This window comes from Pristiophorus japonicus, chromosome 15, assembly GCF_044704955.1.
Source record: "Pristiophorus japonicus isolate sPriJap1 chromosome 15, sPriJap1.hap1, whole genome shotgun sequence".
Classification (NCBI taxonomy): Eukaryota; Metazoa; Chordata; class Chondrichthyes; family Pristiophoridae; genus Pristiophorus; species Pristiophorus japonicus.
Genome location: NC_091991.1, coordinates 50,743,524 through 50,764,493, shown reverse-complemented (window position 1 = coordinate 50,764,493; position 20,970 = coordinate 50,743,524). Strand labels below are relative to the sequence as shown.

At 41.4% G+C, this 20,970-nt stretch overlaps 1 protein-coding gene across 3 annotated transcripts in view; it reads left to right on the top strand.

Annotated features, from left to right (window-relative positions):
* cecr2 (CECR2 histone acetyl-lysine reader) overlaps window positions 1–20,970 on the top strand; it is a 146,829-nt gene that overhangs the window by 73,181 nt on the left and 52,678 nt on the right. For all 3 annotated transcript variants that reach the window (XM_070901642.1, XM_070901643.1, XM_070901644.1), the window contains 5 exons: window positions 3,826–3,890; window positions 6,158–6,333; window positions 15,348–15,437; window positions 18,453–18,609; window positions 20,122–20,251. In XM_070901642.1, the coding sequence (XP_070757743.1) occupies window positions 3,826–3,890; window positions 6,158–6,333; window positions 15,348–15,437; window positions 18,453–18,609; window positions 20,122–20,251 (618 nt within the window). The remainder of the gene's footprint in view (window positions 1–3,825; window positions 3,891–6,157; window positions 6,334–15,347; window positions 15,438–18,452; window positions 18,610–20,121; window positions 20,252–20,970) is intronic.

Here is a 20,970-nt window from a genome sequence, read left to right as displayed (position 1 = left end):
TCCTGAGTCCAAATCGGTTATGCACCTTGTATTATACAATATTCCTTCACTTCAGGTAATTGAATTAAACCCTGAAAGGGATCCAATAGTTGCATAGAATATACAGCACAGAAACAGGCCATCGAGCCCAACTCTCTGTGCTGGTGTTTATACTCCTCACGCATCTCCTCCCATTTCATCCGCCTCATCTCAGCCTTTCAGCATATATTTATGTTCCCTTTCATGTACTCGTCTAGTTTCCTTTTGAAAGCATCTCGGCTATTTGCCTCAAACTGCCTGCTAGTGAGTTCCACATTGTAACCATTCTCTGAGTGAAGACATTTTATTTCCCGATTGGATTTATTTGTCTCTATCCTGTATTGATGGCTCCTCATTTTCGCTTCTCCCACAAGTGGAAAAATTCTCTCCACGTCTACCCTGTCCAACCCATTTAAAAGTCCGAGATTTATATTGAGGGTGTCCACATTTTATTGAAAATTACTCTAATTGCTATCTCTGATTTTTTTTTTAATGTTTAAAGCAAAAAGAAAGACTTACATTTATAGAGTGCCTTTATGACCTCAGGACATCCCAAAGCGCTTTATAGCCAATAAAGTACTTTGTAATGGTGACTACACTTCAAATGTGGGAAACGTGGCAGCCAATTTGCGCACAGCAAGCTCCCATAAACAGCACTGGCCAGATAATCTGTTTTTAATGATAGCTGAGGTATAAATATTGGCCAGGTCACCGGGGATAACTTTGAAATGGTGTCATGGGATCTTGTACGTTCACCTGAGAGAGCAGACGGCGCCTCGCTTTAACATCTCATCCAAAAGACGGCACCTCCGACAATCCAATCTCTGGAATGGGATTTGAATCCACAACCTTCTGACTCTGAGGCGAGAGTGCTACCCACTGAGCCATTGGCTGACAGTCTTGTTGACAGTTGGATCATTCCAGTCAAGTCTGCAAGCTGTAAATTTACAATTGTAACAATCCTTCCAAATGCTGCCCCCTTCCCTCCAGAAAATTTTGATTTAAATTTTACACTAAAACTCTATGCCACAAAAAGCAGTAGATGCGAGTTTCATTAATAATTTAAAATCTGAGATTGATAGATTTTTGCTATCCATGGGCAATGATCCCACTCATTTCTTTTGGGCCGGGCGCCCCCTTTAACGGGCACCACAGCCCATTCAAACTTCCGCGCATGCATGTTTTTTTGCATTGTGAAGCTGGATCACTGGCTGCGCTGGACTTCGAGACAGCTGCGCAGCTTAAAGACAACCTTGTGCTTGGGCATTAAGGGATATGGAGCCAAGGTGGGTGGATGGAGTGGATACAGATCAGCCATGAACTCAATTGTTTGAGGGGCTGAATGGCTGACTCATGTTCCTATGTTGCCTGGTCCTCAATCCAACCCATTCATCCCCTCCCTCTTTCTCCCCCCCCCCCCCCCCCCCCGCCCCTTCCCTCATTTCCATCTGATGCCCAGCTCACCATCACTGACCATCGACCCCTGGCCCAGCATTGTCCTGACCCCCCCCCCCCCCCCCCCCATCAACAAATCCCAGCACAGAATTGTCACTACCCCCAATCCTTGACCCCTGGGAAAGCATTGCCCCCCCCCAAGTCCTTGCCCCAGACCGGCAGCCCAGCCTCACACCCATCCCACCACTGACTCCCGACCACCATAACCACCTACTCGTGGCAAGACTAAAGAAGGTTTAAGTCCTGGTTATGTGGGTATTGTGTCCGATTCTGGGCACCACAATTTAGGAAGGATATCAAGGCCTTGGCAAGGGTGCAGAGGAAATTTACCAGAATGGAATGAGGGACTTCAATTACATGAAGAGACTGGAGAAGCTGGGCTTGTTCTCATTGGAGCAGAGAAGGTTAAGGGGAGATTTAATAGAGGTTTTGATAGAGTAGATGGGAAGAAACTGTTTCCAGTGGCAGAAGGGTCAGTAACCAGAGGACACAAATTTAAGGTAGTTGCTAAATGAACCAGAGGGGAGATGTGGAGAATGTTTTTCATGTACAGAGTTTATTGATCTGAATTGCACTGCCTGAAAGGATGGTCGAAGCAGATTCAATAGTATCTTTCAAAAGGGAATTGGATAAATACTTGAATAGGAAAGTTTTGCATGGCTATGGGGAAAAAGGTGGTGAGCAGGAACTAATTGGATAACTCTACCAAAGAGCCAGCACTGGCACGATGGACCGAATGATTTTCTTCTGGGCTGTATAATTCTATGATAAAAATGGAATATTGTAGACCTAGAAACATGAAAATAAGTGCAGGAGTAGGCCATTCAGCCCCTTGTGCTTAAGATTGAAAAAGCTTGCAATCATATAGCACTTTTCATGACTAGTGTCCCAACGTGCTTTATAGCAAATGAAATACTTTTTTAAGTGTAGTTATTGTTGTAATGTAGAGAAACAGGACAACCAATTTGCACACAGCAAGACCCACAAACAGCAATGAAATAACCAGATAATATGTTTTCTTTAGCAATGTTGGTTGCAGGATAAATTTGGCCAGGTGCTGGGAGAGCTCACTCCCCTGCTCCTCTTTAAATTGTGGTATGGGATATTTTATGGCGCACCTGATCAGGCAGTAGAGGATCGGTTTATGGTTTCACCAACAGTGCGGCACTCCCTCAGTTACTGCTTTGAAGAGTAATTCTAGTTTGTGTGTTCAAGTCTCTGGAATGGTACTTGAACCCATGACCTTCTGACTCTGAATCGAGACTGCTACACCGAACCAAGGCTGCCGCATCGTTTAAACCCCTCAATACTTCGTAATTGATATAATTTTAATCTTAAAATATAGTTTTCAACAGATCAATCAAGCTAGGCTTTCCCAAAACTGTGTGCACCCCCTTGCTGTTTGCAGTTTCTCTCATTTTTCTCTTTCTTTCTCTCTCGCCTTTTTCCTTTTTTCTTTTTCTCTTTCTCTTGCTCGCTTTCCTGCTATCACTTCCTCTTTCTAAGTACAGGGTATCTGTTTCTATCTCTCTTTTTATCCCTCCCTGTTTCTTTACCTCTTTCTATCTTAAAATGCACCCCCCACCATTTTGTCTCGCTCATTTTTGCCGCCTTCACCTTTCCCAAAAAGCACCGCTCTTACCTCACACACCATTCCCAAGACCACTACTCCACTGTGTGCCAATGGGTAGGAGCTTGGGAGAAGTGCCAGATCCACACTGAATTTTAACCTATGAACACAGGCGGTGCCACAGATCACCATCTGCATCAAATAAAAATGATTGACATCTATGTGTACCTGCACAAAAATGTAACTTGATTTTTTTTTTAAATCAATAATATTCTTTATTGCTTATGTCATTCCTGACTTTGGTGTCCTTGACTCTGTCAATTGATGGCCTGTTTTTCAGAAATTTGCATAGTAGAAAGGAGCATTTTCGATCCTGTAAATGTTCTGATGTTTCTCAGTACTTTCCGCCATATAAATAATGTTGCTCAAGAGTGAGAAACTGGTATTCCAGGGCACTGTACAACAGCAGGTATATTTACATCTATAACTGTTCCGCCCCCCCCCCCCCACCCGGCACACACACACGTGATGGTTCTCTTGGAGAGCCCACGAGTAAGAGCTCTTCATGTGGAGGTAAGGATTTCCTTTGTTTGCCATTGTGTCTTTTATACTTGTGTTTACAATTTTGCAACAGATACGGAAAAGAGGAAATCTTCCTCATGAAGATAGTCTATGTTGGGAGTTCAGAATAATATAGTATGCTGACATAGTTCAAGGATGTTGTAAGATAAGTGGGCTTTCCTGCCGAGTAGGTGTTCAGTTTACTGAATGGTATTTTGCAGTGAATCCATGATTGTAACCCGAGAAGTGCCTCCAATAGAAAACTCCCAAGAATACAAAAGTCATGGTAAGCAACACTAGTATTTTTTTTGAAATGGTGTTTTATTGTCTTGTATGGATATTTTATTGTCAAGGTGCACTTTACACACTACATAATGCACTGATTCTTAATTGTCACCAACGCCCTGTGGACAAATGTTAAGAAAAAGCCATCATTAATATTGATGGCTTGGAAAATCCAGTTTTGAATTTGTAACTGAATGCCACACACTGGCTCTGAGCTTAAAGCTACTGAGTGAAGGATGAACGGAGGTTCAAATCTTGTTCTGATTTTTTTTTTCTCCAAACTTGAGCCATGCCATGCAAGGATGTCCTGCGCAGAGGCTGTGATGTCACTTGCATACTTGGGGCAAATGTGGGCTGGAAGTGAGAGAGAATAGTCCTGCTTCATTGTTCCCAACTCCCAAGTTCCTTGTGGCAACTGTGTACAGAGAGGACAATAGTGCCCTGGGTTCAGGCTGACTCAGCAGTACAGGTGCCTAGAATTTACAAACAAAAAAACTTGCACTTCGTTGCTGTCCCTCTCTTGTGTATGTACATTAAAGCTCTCGCACCATTTTCCATGAACTAACTCTGGTAGTGCATTATTTGTTCTGTAGGTAAAGCATGCCCATACCTTGTACAACTGGCTAGAAAAAGTACATGCGACTGATTTTCCAGTTTGAGTCAATGTTGGGCAAGCGTGGGGCAGGACTGCTGCTTTGAAATTTGCACTCGCAAGTTGGGGAGAATAGTTTTGCACTGCTGCAAGACTTAATGATCCGTAGGAGTATAAATTCAGGCAGTTTTCTGGCCTGCTGGCAGCTATCAGAAACAGCACCCAAATAGACGCCACGTAGCCCTACTGTACCAAAGATTTAGAAAAAGATTTGAGTCTGGAGGAACTTGCTTACAGATCCTCAAATCAAAAAGCAGCCCTGCATCCTCTAGCACCCAGTTTGAATAAGTGGGCTTCAGACCTGGCTTATGCTCAGTGGAATCCTCAGAATGTGATGAAAGAGTCGTTGTGAGATCACTCTCTTGTGCAGCTTGTATACCAGAGGAACTGGAACATGTGAGCAGAGGTAAATCGGCCCCTCCCCTATGTCCCAGAGGCAATTGAAATAATGTCAGTTACAAAGACAACAAATTCTTACACACACAATCAAGTGCTTGTGCTAATCCTTACCCTTACAGATGGTTTTAAGTTGAATAATACAATTTCCAAGTCTGCTGTGTAAGTTATCCCTGTATATATGTTCCATATCTATTCTAAAGCATTCAATAAATGACCTTGAGTTTACTTTAAGAGTAACAAAATAGGCATGTACTACTGCCACTGTGGTTCTCCTCCATGGAACACAGAGCAATAAATTTGTACTTGCATCTGGACTTTTCTGCCGACTTAGACAGGTGCACATTTTGATTGTTGTATCAATTCCACCGTCCCCCCCTCCCCCCCCCCCCCCCGACATTTTGCACAATTGCCGTAAAGATTCAATCTTGCATCATTGTGGGACTGAGAATAGCAGGGAAAGTGATAACTGAGTTGCTCACAATGGCTCCTAATTCAGATGTTGGGAGACACAATACGGTACTCTTTCAACAGGCAGCTCCAAAGTAGGTTTTTCATTTGCTATTCTGCTATATTGTTTAAAAAAAATGGAGCGCGGCATCATACCTATCATGAAACCTCACTGAGAAAGCTTCATGATCACGGCACCATTGTCATCTAAGGTGAACTGCAGGTGGACGCTGAAAGGTTTCTATATCAGTCACATTTTGTAGATTAATGTTGTACTTATTAAAATGTTGCTATTACTTAATATATTCCCTGATTTATTAATTTTAGGATGTTGCTTAAAGGTCTTTTCTTGTCCCACCGTCATAATTTGGCATAGCAGGTATTACTCGAATTAGACTAGGTGAACTGGGGAGGTGGTGTTGCTATTTCACGTACTTTGAAGTCATTCTGCATCTCATTCGTACAGTTCAATAAGTTGTAAGATGAGACAAACTGTCAAGAAAAAAAAAGATAACAAACGAACCTTCTATATTCTCCAGCAATATGGTCTTCAGAATATGGCATGGATAGTATTCGTTTGATGTGGCTGAAAAATATAGCAATATATATTAATCACCTTGAAGAAATTGTCCATTTTGGTATCCTCCAGAAATTATTTTTAGTGACTGTAATATGTCGGTTGTGTTGCCTCTTCAAAATCAGGAAGGATACCTGTTGGATGGCTAATTTAAACATGCAGTGTGAGTTGGACTGTGAGCTTTCCCTTCCAGATCCATTGAAAGCCCCTGGAAGCTGTGGCACCTGGGAGCTGGTGTGTCAGACAGAGGAGGAATGGAGGAAATTAACGGATGGCCTCCAGACAAACACTTCTGTTAAAGAAAGGCAGCTGCATGCAACTCTCACTGAAGACTTCCTCCCTGAAATTTGCAACATGATTGCTCACAAGGTTAGTCGACATAATCTAATAATTCATGGCAGTTCCCCAGAATTTACCCCTGAATAACACAAGCTGTAGAAGATATAATGTCAACTTTTATTTCCTTTAACGGGAAATTGCATCTTAAAAGTGGTTTTCCATTGGGGAAATTAGAATAACCAATTCAGAGTACATGATATTCTACATGCAGTTTATTAACACGCAAGCTCTTGATTGACAGATTGTAACCAAGCTTTGTGAATAGAGATGCATAAATGAAATTGTGGAAAGTATTGAAACTTTGGAAACACTCATCCCCAGAAAGTTCCTAACACTTTCTTTTTCTGCAGTGCCTTCACAGCCTGCTTCCTGTGGTGAAACACTGGTGCTTAAATAGACTATTAAGAGTGACCTCTTACTCTTTTGGTGATTAGCTATATCCTGCTTTGTGACAATAGGTCAGCTCTCAAGATTGCACATAAGGTATTTAAACAAATGTAATATAAAGCAAACTTCCAGAAGCAAGCAATTACTGTTCATTATATAAGCACGAGCTGCCTAGTAGTGGAATGGTTAAGAGCCATATTAACCCCTCTGTTCACAGTTCAGGTCTTGGTTCAACTCAGCTGGTCGTGTGTGATGCATTTCATTCACTCCTGTCTGGGTCATTTGGTTACACAACTCACAAGGACCTCCGGTTAGAGGCACCCACTCAATGTAGCTTGTTTCCAAGTCTTCGTCTTTCAGACTTGCTATGGGTGAACGTGCAGTGGTGTTGTGGAAGAGGCTAAAATCAGTTTTCTCAATCTCAACAAGTTGTTAATGTTTTGTTAAGAGAGAAGGTAAGGGATAGGAGAGGGGACTAAGGAGATGGACAGATGCAAAGTTAATGTAATGTTTCATTAAATCTAATTCTTTTATCAAATACGGTTTTTTTAAAAAAAGCATATTTTATGTGTAGTGTAGCTTATTAAACCAAAGCTTTACTTCTACATTCCAGAGGTGCTTTTCTTTCCCATTAAAAGACTTTGTTTTGGTCCTTGTCTCATTTTTAGATCATATAATTCTACACGGGCTTTTAAAATGTTAATGTTCTGAGTACTGAAAGAGCATTTCAGCAGGAAAGCCATATCAAATTGTGATTTCAACAAAGCTGAGTAAATCAACATTAATCCTGACTTTCCAAGTCAGTTTGTCTCGATTAAACGTCAACCTGGGTATAAACCACTATTTCCTGTCTATCAACAGTGGCTTATCAGTATTCATTTACATTAATTGGTTATGGCCCATTTTTGAGTCGATAACCAGCGGCACATGCCCCAAACAGGAGGCCCGAGGCTGGCCATCAATTGGTTCTCTGACCTCATTATTGTACGCAGGATGTCCCACTGATGGCATTGCTGTGCTGGTATTACACCCGAAAAACAGGTGCGATGTGCACCAATTTATACTCCGATTTGTCCATTTAGGACCATATTGCCAACGAGGATAAGGGTGGGCTTGAAAACCAAATGAGAGGTTTGCAGTATTGTGAGATGGAGCGTAACCAGAAAGGTGTCTGATTTCATGATAGAATGTTACTAAAAGATCAAAGCTTGTGGCATAGACTGTTACAAACAGCCTAGTTTTGTGACCTTTCATCCAAACTTAACTATTCAATTTGTTCTTATTTTATGCTGAAATCAGACGGAAGCAAATTTTGTGCTACTGCAGCTTGATTTTTAAATATTTTTTTAAACTTCTGTTGTAAGCATTTTATTACCATTAACAAAATAGTTTTTTAGCTACAATTTTTATTAATTAAGAAACCAAGATGAATAATGAATCTGTAGAGAGTAGAGAGGAAACCAGCGAGAATGATAGCGCAACTTAAATTGCATTAGCACTATAGATATAACTCTAGATTTGGTACAGATTGATTTTGGTTTTGATTTGCATTGCCATTGAGAAGTCACTGTGTAAATCTGGAGCAAAGCATAGTGAGACTCCCTGCAGGAGTTGCTGTGTGACAGCAGCCTTAGAACTCTATTTACAAAGATTAGGTATAGGGTATTGGGGTTATTCATTGTGGAGAAACATGCCAAAGGAAGGATAGTCTTGCCTTGGAGAGGGTACAACAAAGAAAAGGTTCACTAGTTTGATTTCTGGGATGAGAAGGCTGTCTTATGAGGAGAGATTAAATATATTGGGCCTATACTCTCTGGAGTTTAGGAGAATGAGAGGTGATCTCAGTGAAACATAAAAGATTCTGAAGGGGATTTCCCCTGGCTGGAGTCTAGAACTAGGGCATGGTCTCAGGATAAGGGGATCGGCCATTTAGGGCTGAGATGAGAAGAAATTTCTTCACTGAGCGTTGTGAATCTTTGGAATTCTCTACCCCAAAGGGCTGTGGATGCTTAGTCGTTGAGGATATTCAAAGCTGTGATCAGTAGATTTTTGGACTCTAAGGGAATCAAGATGTGGGGATCGGGTGGGAAAGTAGAGTTGAGGTGGCAAATCAGCTATGATCTTATTGAATGGTGGAACAGGCTCGAGGGGCCATATGGCCTACTCCTGCTCTTATTTCTTATGCTCTTAAAGGGTTAGGGGATTGAGTTTTTTTTAAATTGTGAAAGGATTAGCTGTAGTAGATTTACAAAATATATTCAAAATGGATTACAATAGTAAGACCAATGGGAGTGCCTACAAAGTACACAGACAGAAGTCAGATTGGATGCCAGATAGTAGTTTTGTTCTCCATATCGTTGCCCTTTGGAACAGATTACTGATGGATTTAGTACCTATGGGTATAGTTCTTAAAGGATTTGACTCGTTTCAGGAGAAGAAAGCCACTGGGGCACAGCGGGTGAGTTAAATCCATTTTGAGGTGTGTCTAGGCAGCTGTGGTTTCCTAGAGCTTGCTTGATTTGTCTTACTGGGTTGGAAAGGAATTGCTCAACAGTTTTTCCTAAAATAGTCCGTAGGTTTTTTTTTTCTTTTTTGTTGCCTACCGTGGGATTAGTATTACTGGTGGTTGGGAGGGCAATGCACCATTTATTGGATAGGAGGAGCATTGATGGGCTTGCTGGTCTACTCTCGCCCTTCTTTGCATTTGTTTGTATGTATGTAACATTAATGGCACCAAGTTTTAAAAAGAGTAAAAGAGATGATGAGGTAAATCAGGCAGTAATTATTAATTGATGGCAATCTTTGGTTTTAAAAGACTGCAGGAAGAAGGCAACATCGAGGAAATGAGAAGTTGCATATTGCACCTGTCCTGGTAACGAATAAATTAGATTAGCGACTGCTGATTTCAACAAAGTGAAAGATTTATTGTTTTAAGATAGCATTAACAATAAGAGCCAAAAAATATTGCATTGGTATAGTTAAAGAGCTGTATCTTGATCCTTGCATGGATGAGGGGGAAACAGAAACTAGATCATACATGAAAATGGACACTATCTCTGTGGTCCTACCCTGTCCAATAAGAGAGAGCCTAACTACTACCCCATGACATTCAATGCTTTACCATCGCCGAGTCTAAAACCATCAACATCCTTGGGGTCACCATTGACCAGAATTTCAACTGGCGCAGCTACATCAATAATGTGGCTATGGGAGCAGGTCAAAGGCTGGTGAGTGGCTCAACTCCTGACTCCTCAAAAGTCTCTCCACCATCTACAAAGCACGTCAGGAGTGTGGTGGAATACTGTACAGCTGCAGCAACACTCGAGAAGCTCCACAATTTCCAGGACAAATCAGTTTGCCTGATCGGCATCTCATCCATCAGCCTAAGCACCTACCCCCTCCACCACGAGCGTACTGTGGCTGCTGTGTGTACTATCTGCAGGACACACCTCAGCAAGCCACCAAGGCTTCTTCGACAGCACTTCCCAAACCTGTGACCGTCCCCACCTGAAAGGACAAGTCCAGCAAGTGCATGGGAACATCACCTCCAAGTTTCCCTCCAATCACACACCATAGAATCATAGAAATTTACGGCACAGAAGAATGCAATTCAACCCATTGTGTCTGTGCTGGCTGAAAAAGAGCTATCCAGCCTAATTCCATTTTCCAGCTCTTGGTCTGTAGCCTTGTAGGTTATGGCACTTGACCTCTCTGTTTGGGGAAATAGACCCTTCCTATCCACTCTATTTCGGCCCCTCATAATTTTATATACTTCAATCGAGTCTCGCCTCGGCCTCCTCTGTTGTAAAGAAAACAACACCAGCCTATCCAATCTTTCCTCATAGCTAAAATTATCCTGTGCTGGCAACATCCTCTTCTATTTCCTCTGTGCCCTCTCTAGTGCAATCACATCTTTCCTGTAATGTGATGACCAGAAAAACTCTATGCAGTACTCTAACTCTGGCCTAACTAGTGTTTTATACAGTTCAAGCATAACCTCCCTGCTCATATTCTATGCCTCGGCTAATAAAGCGAACTATTCCTTATGCCTTCTTAACCATCTTATTTACCTGTCCTACCTTCAGGGATCTGTGGACATACACTCAAAGGTCCCTTTGTTCCTCTACGTTTCTCAGTATCTTTTCTCAGTATCCTATCATTTATTGTGTATTCCCTTGCCTTATTATCCCTCCCCAAATACATTACCTCACACTTCTCTGGATTGAATTCCATTTGCCACTTTTCTGCCCGCCTGACCAGTCCATTGATAGCTTCCTGCAGGCTACAGTACTCTTCCTCACTTTCAACCACAAGGCCAATGTTTGAATCATCTGCAAACTTTCTTAATCATACCCCCTACATTGATGTCTAAATCATCAACCACAAAAAGCAAGGGACCTAGTACTGAGTCCTGTGGAACCCCATTGGAAACAGCTTTCTAGTCACAAACATCCGTCAACCATTACCCTTTGGTCCCTGCCACTGAGCCAATTTTGGATCCAACTTGCCACTTTGCCTTGGATCCCATGGGCTTTTACTTTTCTGATTGCATTGTGGGACCTTGTCAAAAGCCTTGCTAAAATCCATGTAGACTACATGAAACGCACTACCCTCATAAACCCTTCTTGTTTGTTACCTCCTCAAAAAATTCGATCAAGTTCGTCAGACACGACCTTCCCTTAACAAATCCATGCTGACTGTCCTTGATTCATACTGTCCCTCAGAATTTTTTCAATAATTTCCCCACCACCAAGGTTAGGTTGACTGGCCTGTAACTACTCGGTCTATCTTTTTCTTCCTTTTTAAACAATGGTACAACGCTAGCAGTCCTCCAGTTTTCTGGCACCGCACCTGTAGCCAGAGGGTGGTGGACAGAGCTTCTGCTATTTTCTCCCTTGCTTCTCTTAACAGCCTTGGATACATTTCATCCGGGCCTGGCGATTTATTTACTTTCAAAGATGCCAAACCCCTTAATACTTGCTCTCTATGTTTATCACACCTGATATTTCACACTCCTCCTCAACTACAGTGTCTACATCGTCCTTCTCTTATGAAGACAGACACAAAGTATTCATTAAGAACCATATCCATGACTTCTACCTCCACACACAAACTTCCTTTTGGGTCTCTAATAGTAGGCCCTATTCTTTCTTTAATTATTCTCTTGCTCTTTCTGTGTATTTATAAAGAATCCTGATTTGGTTCAAATTCCTGGAAGTCCATACCTAACAGTATTGTCGAAGACTCAGCAGTTGCAGAAGATGGCCCACTGCCACTTTCTCAAGGCAATTAGGGATGGGCCATAAATGCCGGCCTTACTAGCGACACCCATATCCCACGAATTAATTAAAAAAAAGACTCTGCCAGAAAGCATCTCCTGAACCAGGAGACTTGGTTGCTAAGCTGTGAAGATGCTTTTAAAAGGCTGAAAGATCTTGTGTGTAGATCCTGATTTAGCCAGCCCTGATCATACCCAGGAATTCATGGTTTGTACTGATGCCTTGATTAGGGGCATTAGTGCTGTTCTGAATCAGAGAACTCTTGTTTAATTGGACTCCAGCTATTACTGTGAGAAATGGCACACAGCAAGTGAGATAAAATGTATTAAGTGTTGTGTGGACATTATAAACTGTATTTATAGATTTCTCTTTTTTTTAATTGCATACAAATCTCAAAATAATTTGTACAATTAATCACTTTCTGCAGTATAGTAAATCTTATGTAAATAATTTTACCACCTATATATTTTGACCACAATCCTCAGATATGCCTAAATTCAACTTGCAACAGAAGTGTTTTTGCTACAGCGGAGCCTTGCAGACATATAAATAGTGATCACACAATATGTGGATCTTGCTAATGTTAATTTAGACTGTGGTTTCAATTTTGATTTGCTTATGGTTGCATAATTGTAATCCACAGAATCTCCATATGTAGTGAGAGAATGTTTTCTCCATTGTGAATGCCTAGAAACTGTAAAATCAACACATGCTTATATATGTATTCAAATTGTTTGTGGCTTTATGATTTTTAAACAATCTAATGATAAGTATTATCTGTGTACTCGAAGTGAGTAGCTGGGATAGCAGGCATCATTGAATAGCTTTAGCAGGTTAGAGACTGGGTATTCTAGGGTGAGTGGCTCACCTCCCAACTAAAATTTCATAGAATTGATGCCTCTGGGACCCAAAAACTTAAAATCAGCAGTTATTGAGTTGCAAGACTTCATCAGATGAGGGACTTCGTAAAATGAGGCTTACGTTAGTACATCACATTTGTCAATCCAGAGCCTATAATATCAGAGGTAATTTCTCAAATAAGGTTAATAGCCCAGTACAGACTTGTATTTATTTCACGGAATGCAGTAGCTTTTCAGTTACCTTGCCTGAATGACCATTCTTTGGGCCCAAGTTTCCACATGATTTGCGCCTGATTTTTAGGAGCAACTGGTGGAGAACGGACTATCTTAGAAATCGCAATTCTCCACATTTTTATTTCTGCAGTTCTAGTCAGTTAGAACAGTTTCACTTTGGAACAGAATTTTTTCTTCAAAAGGGGGCGTGTCCGGCCACTGACGCCCGATTTCAAAGTTTCCACAGTGAAAACGTACTCCAAACTAAGTTAGAATGGAGCAAGTGAAGATTTTTGTAGAACTGAAAAAACCTTGTCGACACATTAAAAAATCAGGCGCAGGTTACAAATTAGGCGTCCAGAACGAGGTGGGAGAGGGGGGGGAAGGGAAGTCATTAAATTCTATAATAAATCCTTATTTATACTTGTATAAATATTATACAAATAAATCCAACCTGAATAAAAATTTATAAGCAAAGAAAAGATTAAATAAACCATCTTCCTACCTGTGTGAAAGTGCTTCAGCCAGGGAGAATTCTGCAGGAAGCCTCAAGTTGAGGCAGCCATTCGTTCCCGCGGGGGGGGGGAGAGGGGGAGGAAGGATGAAGCCGTTCGTTCCCGCGGGGGGGGGGAGGAGGAAGCCGTTCCCGACCGGGGGGGGCGGGGGAGGGAAACGAAACGGCTGCCTCAACTTTCTGAGGCTTCCTGCAGCCTTCCCACTGCTGCAGGAAGCCTCAGTGCTGATGTGCTGATGGCAATGTGCTTTTATTAAAAAATGTTCAAAAATTAAACAGCTACAAAGAACTACAAAAATGGCCGAGTGCCAATGTTTCCTTCACACTGCGCGTGCGCGAACACTCCAACGCGCACGCGCAGGGTTGCCGGCAGGAAAAAAACTAATTTAAATGGTACCCGCCCCCTCCCACTTACAAAATCGGCGCGAGTGGTAGGCTCCGCCCCTTGGGCGCCGCGCCAAGCAGACATGGAGCTGCAGGGCGCTCCAGAATCGTGCGGTTTTTTTTCGGCGCGAAAAACGGGCGCCCAGCTCGTTGGGGCGCCCGTTTTTTATCATGTGGAAACTTGGGCCCCTTGTGTGTGAGCCTAAACAATGGGAGTTGGCAGACTATTTGACTGTGGAGAGCATCACAGAAGAGCATGATCTTGTTCTCACCAAATATCTACAAATGCACATTTTCCAACAGAAACCACTGTTTAAGCAAGAACCCTGGCTCCTGATTTCCTCTCCTTTACACAGGAAAGTTGAGGTCAATTGTAGCACCGTTACCACTGCCCCAGCTCTGGACAGATTAGGAATTGAACCTTTGCAATAGTGTATGAAATTACTGATTTTTTTAAATCGATGGTATTTTTCTCTCCAGTTTATTTCCCCTTTTCTTCTGCTAAAGGTAGTAACTGTGTTTCCTGGGATTTAGTTATACATTCGCTCAGTCCCTTCTGGTTATTCATATATAAGATGTGACTTGAGTGTGTCAAAGGCTACTCACCTTAGGGGTTGAGGGGACATCACAGCCAAGCCCAATTCTGCCCTATCCTGACATCCAAACATGAATTTCTGTCAGGGATCACGAGATAGCAATCAGGCGCAGGTCAGTGTTCATTTCTCTAACCCAGGAGTGCTGAGATCAATTGTAAATCCCTTGCTGCACCGGGGTTCACACTCACTAACTTAGTAAAGGCTGAAGATTGAACCTGGGATATGTTAGGCCCACAGAACTTAGCTGGATAAATTCGCTGATGTATCTGGAAGTAGAATTCTGATGATTATTTGAATCATATTATTTCTCATCAATAGTATCTGCATAGCAGAATTATTAACCTTATTAGCAACTATACTAGTTCTCCACTTCACCCCATGCCAAATTCTTGGTACAGTAAAACCTGTAATTTATGACCAGCTTGCCACTCATTATTGCTTAAATAGATTGTCATTGTCCTGCAGCACCCGTGCCCATCAAAACCTCTCTGAGCTCTTGCAAGATGTTGATTTATTTCTGTAAAAACGAGTGGCTAACACTTTCTTTTGTGAGGGGGAGGGGGTAACAACAGGAAGGTAGCTTCATATAAAAACAAAATGGTGAGAAGCAATGACACAGCGGGGCAAACGGAAATCAAAAGTTGTAATGATTAGTTTACAGTGACTGACAAGTATTAGAATATGGTCTGTGATTAATCTATCAGGTCTGTATCCTGAAGGGGGTTATAGAGTAGTGCCAAGCATGGTCATTAACAGGCTGTCTGTAATAGCTGTGTGTTAGACCTCTGACCTCTCCTGCTTTCATTTCCAGGAGAAACAGCTGCAGAAGAAGCTGTCTGAAATGGCTCCCAGGAGAATTTCTGACCGCCTGACCCTAAAACGGTTGCAGCAGGAAGAAGAGGTAAAGCAGATCAAGTTTCAAAATATCAGTTTGGAGCTAAACTTGGTCATTCTGTTAACCCTCATAAACCTGTCTGGGTTTGAAATTCCTCTTCAGTAGCTGGACTCAGCCACTGATGGATTGTTTTTCACTGAATTGAGTACCCCAGTCGAAACCTATAACTGTGTTTATTACATGCGATGATCTTGAAGGCATTCTGGATTCCAGCACTCCTTTAAAGACCCAGTTTGTTTTGGAAATGTTATCCTGTCATTCAGTACAGACAAGTAATTTATTTACCCTGTGTTTGTAACAAAGTAATAAATCTGATGTGCCAAGTGGTTCCAATATGGTTAAATATTGTGCAACTTCAAAGGTAAAACAACTGTATCTGGAAGTATTTACAACTGCATTGACAGGCTTAAGAGTCAAAACATTTTTTTTCTCTTCGTTGTTAAAGAATCGAGCAACCACAATAAATATCCAGCAATACTGCTGTCAAACAATCCATTAGGAGATGTGTAAGAGTAGCTCAGTGATGGGCAATGTTCCCTCTCTTTATTAGGGTGCACAGTCCCCTTAAGAGACTGCGTGGCCCATTCACGCAAAACATAACATTAAAAAAGCCAAACACACTGTGCAGCTTATAGGGAACGTTGGTGATGGGCTTCCCTCTGATTTTTTCCCTCCTCCCTGCCTATAGGAAAGTGTCTGGTTTCCACTCACATCTTGCAACAACAGTGCGGCTGAGATTGGCAAAGTGAGAAAAAAAAAAGAGTTGCATCATTTTATATAATGTTCCTGTTTTTGAGTGATTTTTCCTAGAACTGATAATTCAAGTATTGTTTTGGGGGCTGAATTCAATGAGTATCTGAGTCATACAGACCAAGAAGGTCCCAGGTTCCTGCTCTAATATATATGGAGTTACCTGACCTCAGCCAGGATGATGGTCGGAGGCCCAAGTGTCACTGGGTTATGAAGGAAAACATGACCAGGATTCTCACTCCTAACTAATAACCCCTGCTGGAACTGTTTGTGCATGGAAGTAGGGAGAGGTGCAGTGTCAGTCTCTGCTGTGATGCCCTCTGTAGTCGAATAGCCTGCCAAGTCTATCAAGTATCACACATCAGTAAAGGCTCTGGAGGGTAATCAGCACCTGTGGAACTGTATCCGAGCAAAGAGTCAACAGTTTTGAGAGAAGGGGAGCAAATAACTTTACGCTTCAATGTCATTTGTGAACCACTTATAATTATTGAGGGTTTTTTAAAAAAAAGAGGGACTGGAGAGGAAGTCTCATTGCAGCTGTCACTAACTGGAGCCATCAACCAGCATCACCAATGTCATTTTTGCAGATAAGAAAGTTATTACAGAAAATGTGTTCATTTTCTAAACCTTAAATACATTCTAAAAACAAATGGTCTAGATTGGAAGTTGCTACAATATGACGTATGTGTTACAATTGGGCCCCTCCCAAGAATTATTCGGGTTCACAGCAAAAAGGCAGTTTCCAAGCGCAGATCCACCTCTCCTGGGAGCTGAAACATACAACCTTATACATGCCATGTTTGGGTTAGCATGTTCCAGAACTAACCATTAACCTTTTACCACAGCGTTGAGCACTGGAGACTCGTATAGATTGTCTGCTATGCTCTTCTGCCCACTCTGAAAAGTGAAATTCACCACACTATCCATTTGTATAATTTAAGCAATACAATACTTAACTTACACAATATTTTAAACTGTCCTGGAAATAGTAATAAGTCCAAAATCTTTGCACCCTTTTAAGAACTTTTAGCCAAGTTTTTGATCAACTGAATAGAGCTATCCTGATGAACAGGGAACTGAACATCCCAGGCCCAGTAATGAGATATGGAGTTTTTTATCTTTGAGGTGCTAGAAAGAACAAAGTATTCTTTCTTTCAAGGCAGGCAATAATGTTAATCAATTTCACCTTTTTGATAGTGTATAAACAGCCGATTTCTGTCCATTCTGGGAGGTTTCACTTTTGACACCCGACTTGCATGGCAAATAGCTGACTTCGACAACAGCCTCTGCTTGTCAGATAGGTATTTGCACAATTCAAATACCTGAGGGAATTTCTAATGCAATTAACTAATGAGTCCACAAAACCATCTTAACCAGATAGCCTCCCATAGAAATATAGATTTTCCTAGCTAGACGTGTACTGTCTTTTGTGTGCAAAGACAAAAGAACTCTCTAAGAATAGAACTGACTGCAGTTACCTTTTTAAATGCATAGGGGTAGAGTTTACGCTAGTAATAGAGCAAATTAGGAGGAATCGAACAAAGTAGCACAAAAGATCAAAGAATTTAAAAGTAGGCGCGTTATACATATCATGTTTTCCGCTGATTCAATTTGGATGGATCAGGCTGTGCCCACAAAACTGGCCACTCCCTCAGGTCGACTTGCGAGATTCTGCCAATTGCGTTCATGTTCTTCGGTGTACAGGCACTAATAGGGACATTTTAAATGTTTTTTTCATATCAAAATATATTTAATTTACAAAGAAACTGACTAATGTACACAATGAAACTACTAAAAATGATTCAGTATAGTTTCTTTTAAAAGTCATTTTCAGTGATTTTAGATTGGGTTACTTACAGGTGGAGGACTGGACACCCTTATTAAAATACTTATTTTTGGTGATAAACCCATTTTCAACTGTATCCATAAAACTGCACCAGGTTAGCACTCCTAAATGCATCAAGGAATACTTTTTAATGGAAAGAAAATAAAAATAAATTATTACGTTCTATTACGCTGCCCGATTGCGCTGGTTTATTGAAGATTTTACGTTTGTGATTATGCAAATGATTTTTAGCGAAAACTTGAACTGTAACTTAACCAGTATGATATTGGGTGCAATTTCCCTATTACACCCAAAGCGGAAACTCTACCCATAATATTTTGGTCTGTCTAAAGTTTAATATGGAAAGAGTATGAAAGAGAAATGTTGCATGATGGAGCTCTGCTGCTACGATATAAAAGCTAATAAAATGTTAATGTACATTCCAGGAAAAAATGTCTGCTATTGCAAAGGTAGAGGAACAGAAACGAAGAGAGGAGGAAGCAGAACGGCAGCTACTGTTGGCTGTGCAGAAGAAAGAACAAGAGCAACTCATGGAAGAAGAGAGGAGACGGGAGTTTGAGGAGAGAGTCAAAGCTGTAGAAGGTATGAATCTAGTAGAAGTAGTTTCAGCACACTGATATTAAATGGTTCCATGGAGCAGGAATGCAGCAGGCAAGCTGTGTAAATGCTTCCCATCTATAATTACTCATACGGCACTGCCCAAAAGTGAAAAATGTCAGTTGGTTACACATCAACGAGTTACCCAACTGGACTGGAAGAGGTTTTGGAACAGTTTACCTTCCTGGCTGATCTTGAAGCTGGAGATGGTTGTTTTATATCTTCACACTCTTCCCTTGGATAACAGTGTGAGGTAGTGGGAGGATTCACAGACTGATAAATAGTCTGCGACGTGAATTCAACTTCCAAGGTCATAACAATCTTTAGACCAGTCGATAAGATGGTTAGTCCTTTATGGTGGGAGGGTTTTGTGGGATAATGCCCATACAATGAGGGCGGGGCACCCACACTCGCCTGATGTGACTATCCCCCTGAATATCAACCTAGAATTCCGAGCTGTAGTTCTGGTTTCTACTGTCTGGAACCTTGCACATTCTTACTCCGAGGCGGGATTATTCGCACTAAGCCAAAGGCTCGCTTCAGTGCTGAAGAATGGTAATGGAGTAAGTGGGCTGGTGGTATGGAACAAGGATACTTCAACTAAGTAGAAAAGAGTGTTGTATATTTTTTCTTTTTGAAGCTCACTGACCTGGAATAAAGTAATTTCAGAAAAAGGGGCAATGTATTTTTAATGCACAAGATTCAACCATTTTGCTTTACTGTTGTTAATAGAATTGTGTAGCAACTCCATTTGGAAATTTCAACAATTATTTTCTGTTCTTTGAAGGATTTTAAGATTTATCTACCAACATTCTAATGAAATTTCACAAATCCAAGTTAATATGTTATTTGATTTTAGTCCTTTTACCTGTAAGCTAAAGATACAACAATCTGAGGAAGGACTTTCTTGCAATTGAGGGAGTGCAGTGAAGGTTCACCAGACTGATTCCAGGGATGGCTGGACTGACATATGAGGAGAGACTGGATCAACTGGGCCTTTAGACACGAGTTGAGAAGGATGAAAGGGGATCTCATAGAAACGTATAAGATTCTGACGGGACGGGACAGGTTAGATGCAGGAAGAATGTTCCCGATGTTGGGGAAGTCCAGAACCAGGGGACACAGTCTTAGTATAAGGGGTAGGTCATTTAGGACTGAGATGAGGAGAAACTTCTTCACTCAAGAGTTGTTAACCTGTGGAATTCCCTGCCGCAGAGAGTCGTTGATGCCAGTTCATTGGATATATTCAAGAGGGAGTTAGATATGGCCCTTATGGCTAAAGGGATCAAGGGGTATGGAGAGAAAGCGGGAAATGGGTACTGAGGTGAATGATTCAGCCATGATCGTATTGAATGGTGGTGCAGGCTCGACGGGCCGAATGGCCTACTCCTGCACCTATATTGTATGTTTCTAGGTTTCTATCTCTTAATGTGATCTTGGGCATTTCTAAACATTTAAAATTATTTTCTAAATATTTATTTTCCCCTCTTTATCCAGGTCGTGCTAAAAGGAGGAAAATGAGGGAAGAGCGAGCCTGGTTACTTTCTCAGGGAAAAGAACTGCCTCCTGAACTTCTGAACCTGGAGCCATTCTTCCCCATAAAGAAAGATAAGAAGACAAAAGACTTGTATGTATTTTTTTGATGGGGCACGGGGGTGGTGGTATAGTGCAAGCTGAGTTCAGTCTTCTGTACAGTCACTGATTCCTCTGGAAACTACAAAAAAGATTTATTTTTAATTTACAAAAAAAAGTCAAAGTGGGAGAAGCTGATGGTTAATAGGATCAAGCTGGAAAACTCCATCTGGAAGATATTTATGAGTTTGGTAATTAAATAACCAAGAATTGCATGGTATTTCAAATTGAATTAAAGGAATTCATTATGCACCTGAGGGTGGAAGCCATATGGCAGCCATGCTTTCTCGTCAATGAGGATTCAACCTCCGTTAAAGACAGTCTTTCTGGTTGTAGCCCAAAAGGATTAGCAACCCCACGATAATGTTTGTTTTAATATTAGCTCTCAAACAGCAAATGCATTTAGACTCTTATTTAGCAGCACCAATAAAGCCCACCAGAATATTGCAATTTGAAATACTACTTCAGAAGAAAAGATAGGAGTATAAATTTTACATTTGTACACTCCTGCCTCACCCACCGGGAGCACATAAGGGGGGGATTTTGTGTGCACGGTCTCATTACGTAGAATTTACAGCACAGACACGGGCCATTCAACCCAACTGCTGTATGCCAGTGTTTATGCTCTACACGGACCTCTTCCACCCTCCTTCATCTCACCATCTCAACATATCCTTCTATTCCTGTCTCCTGTATGTATTTATCTACCTTCCC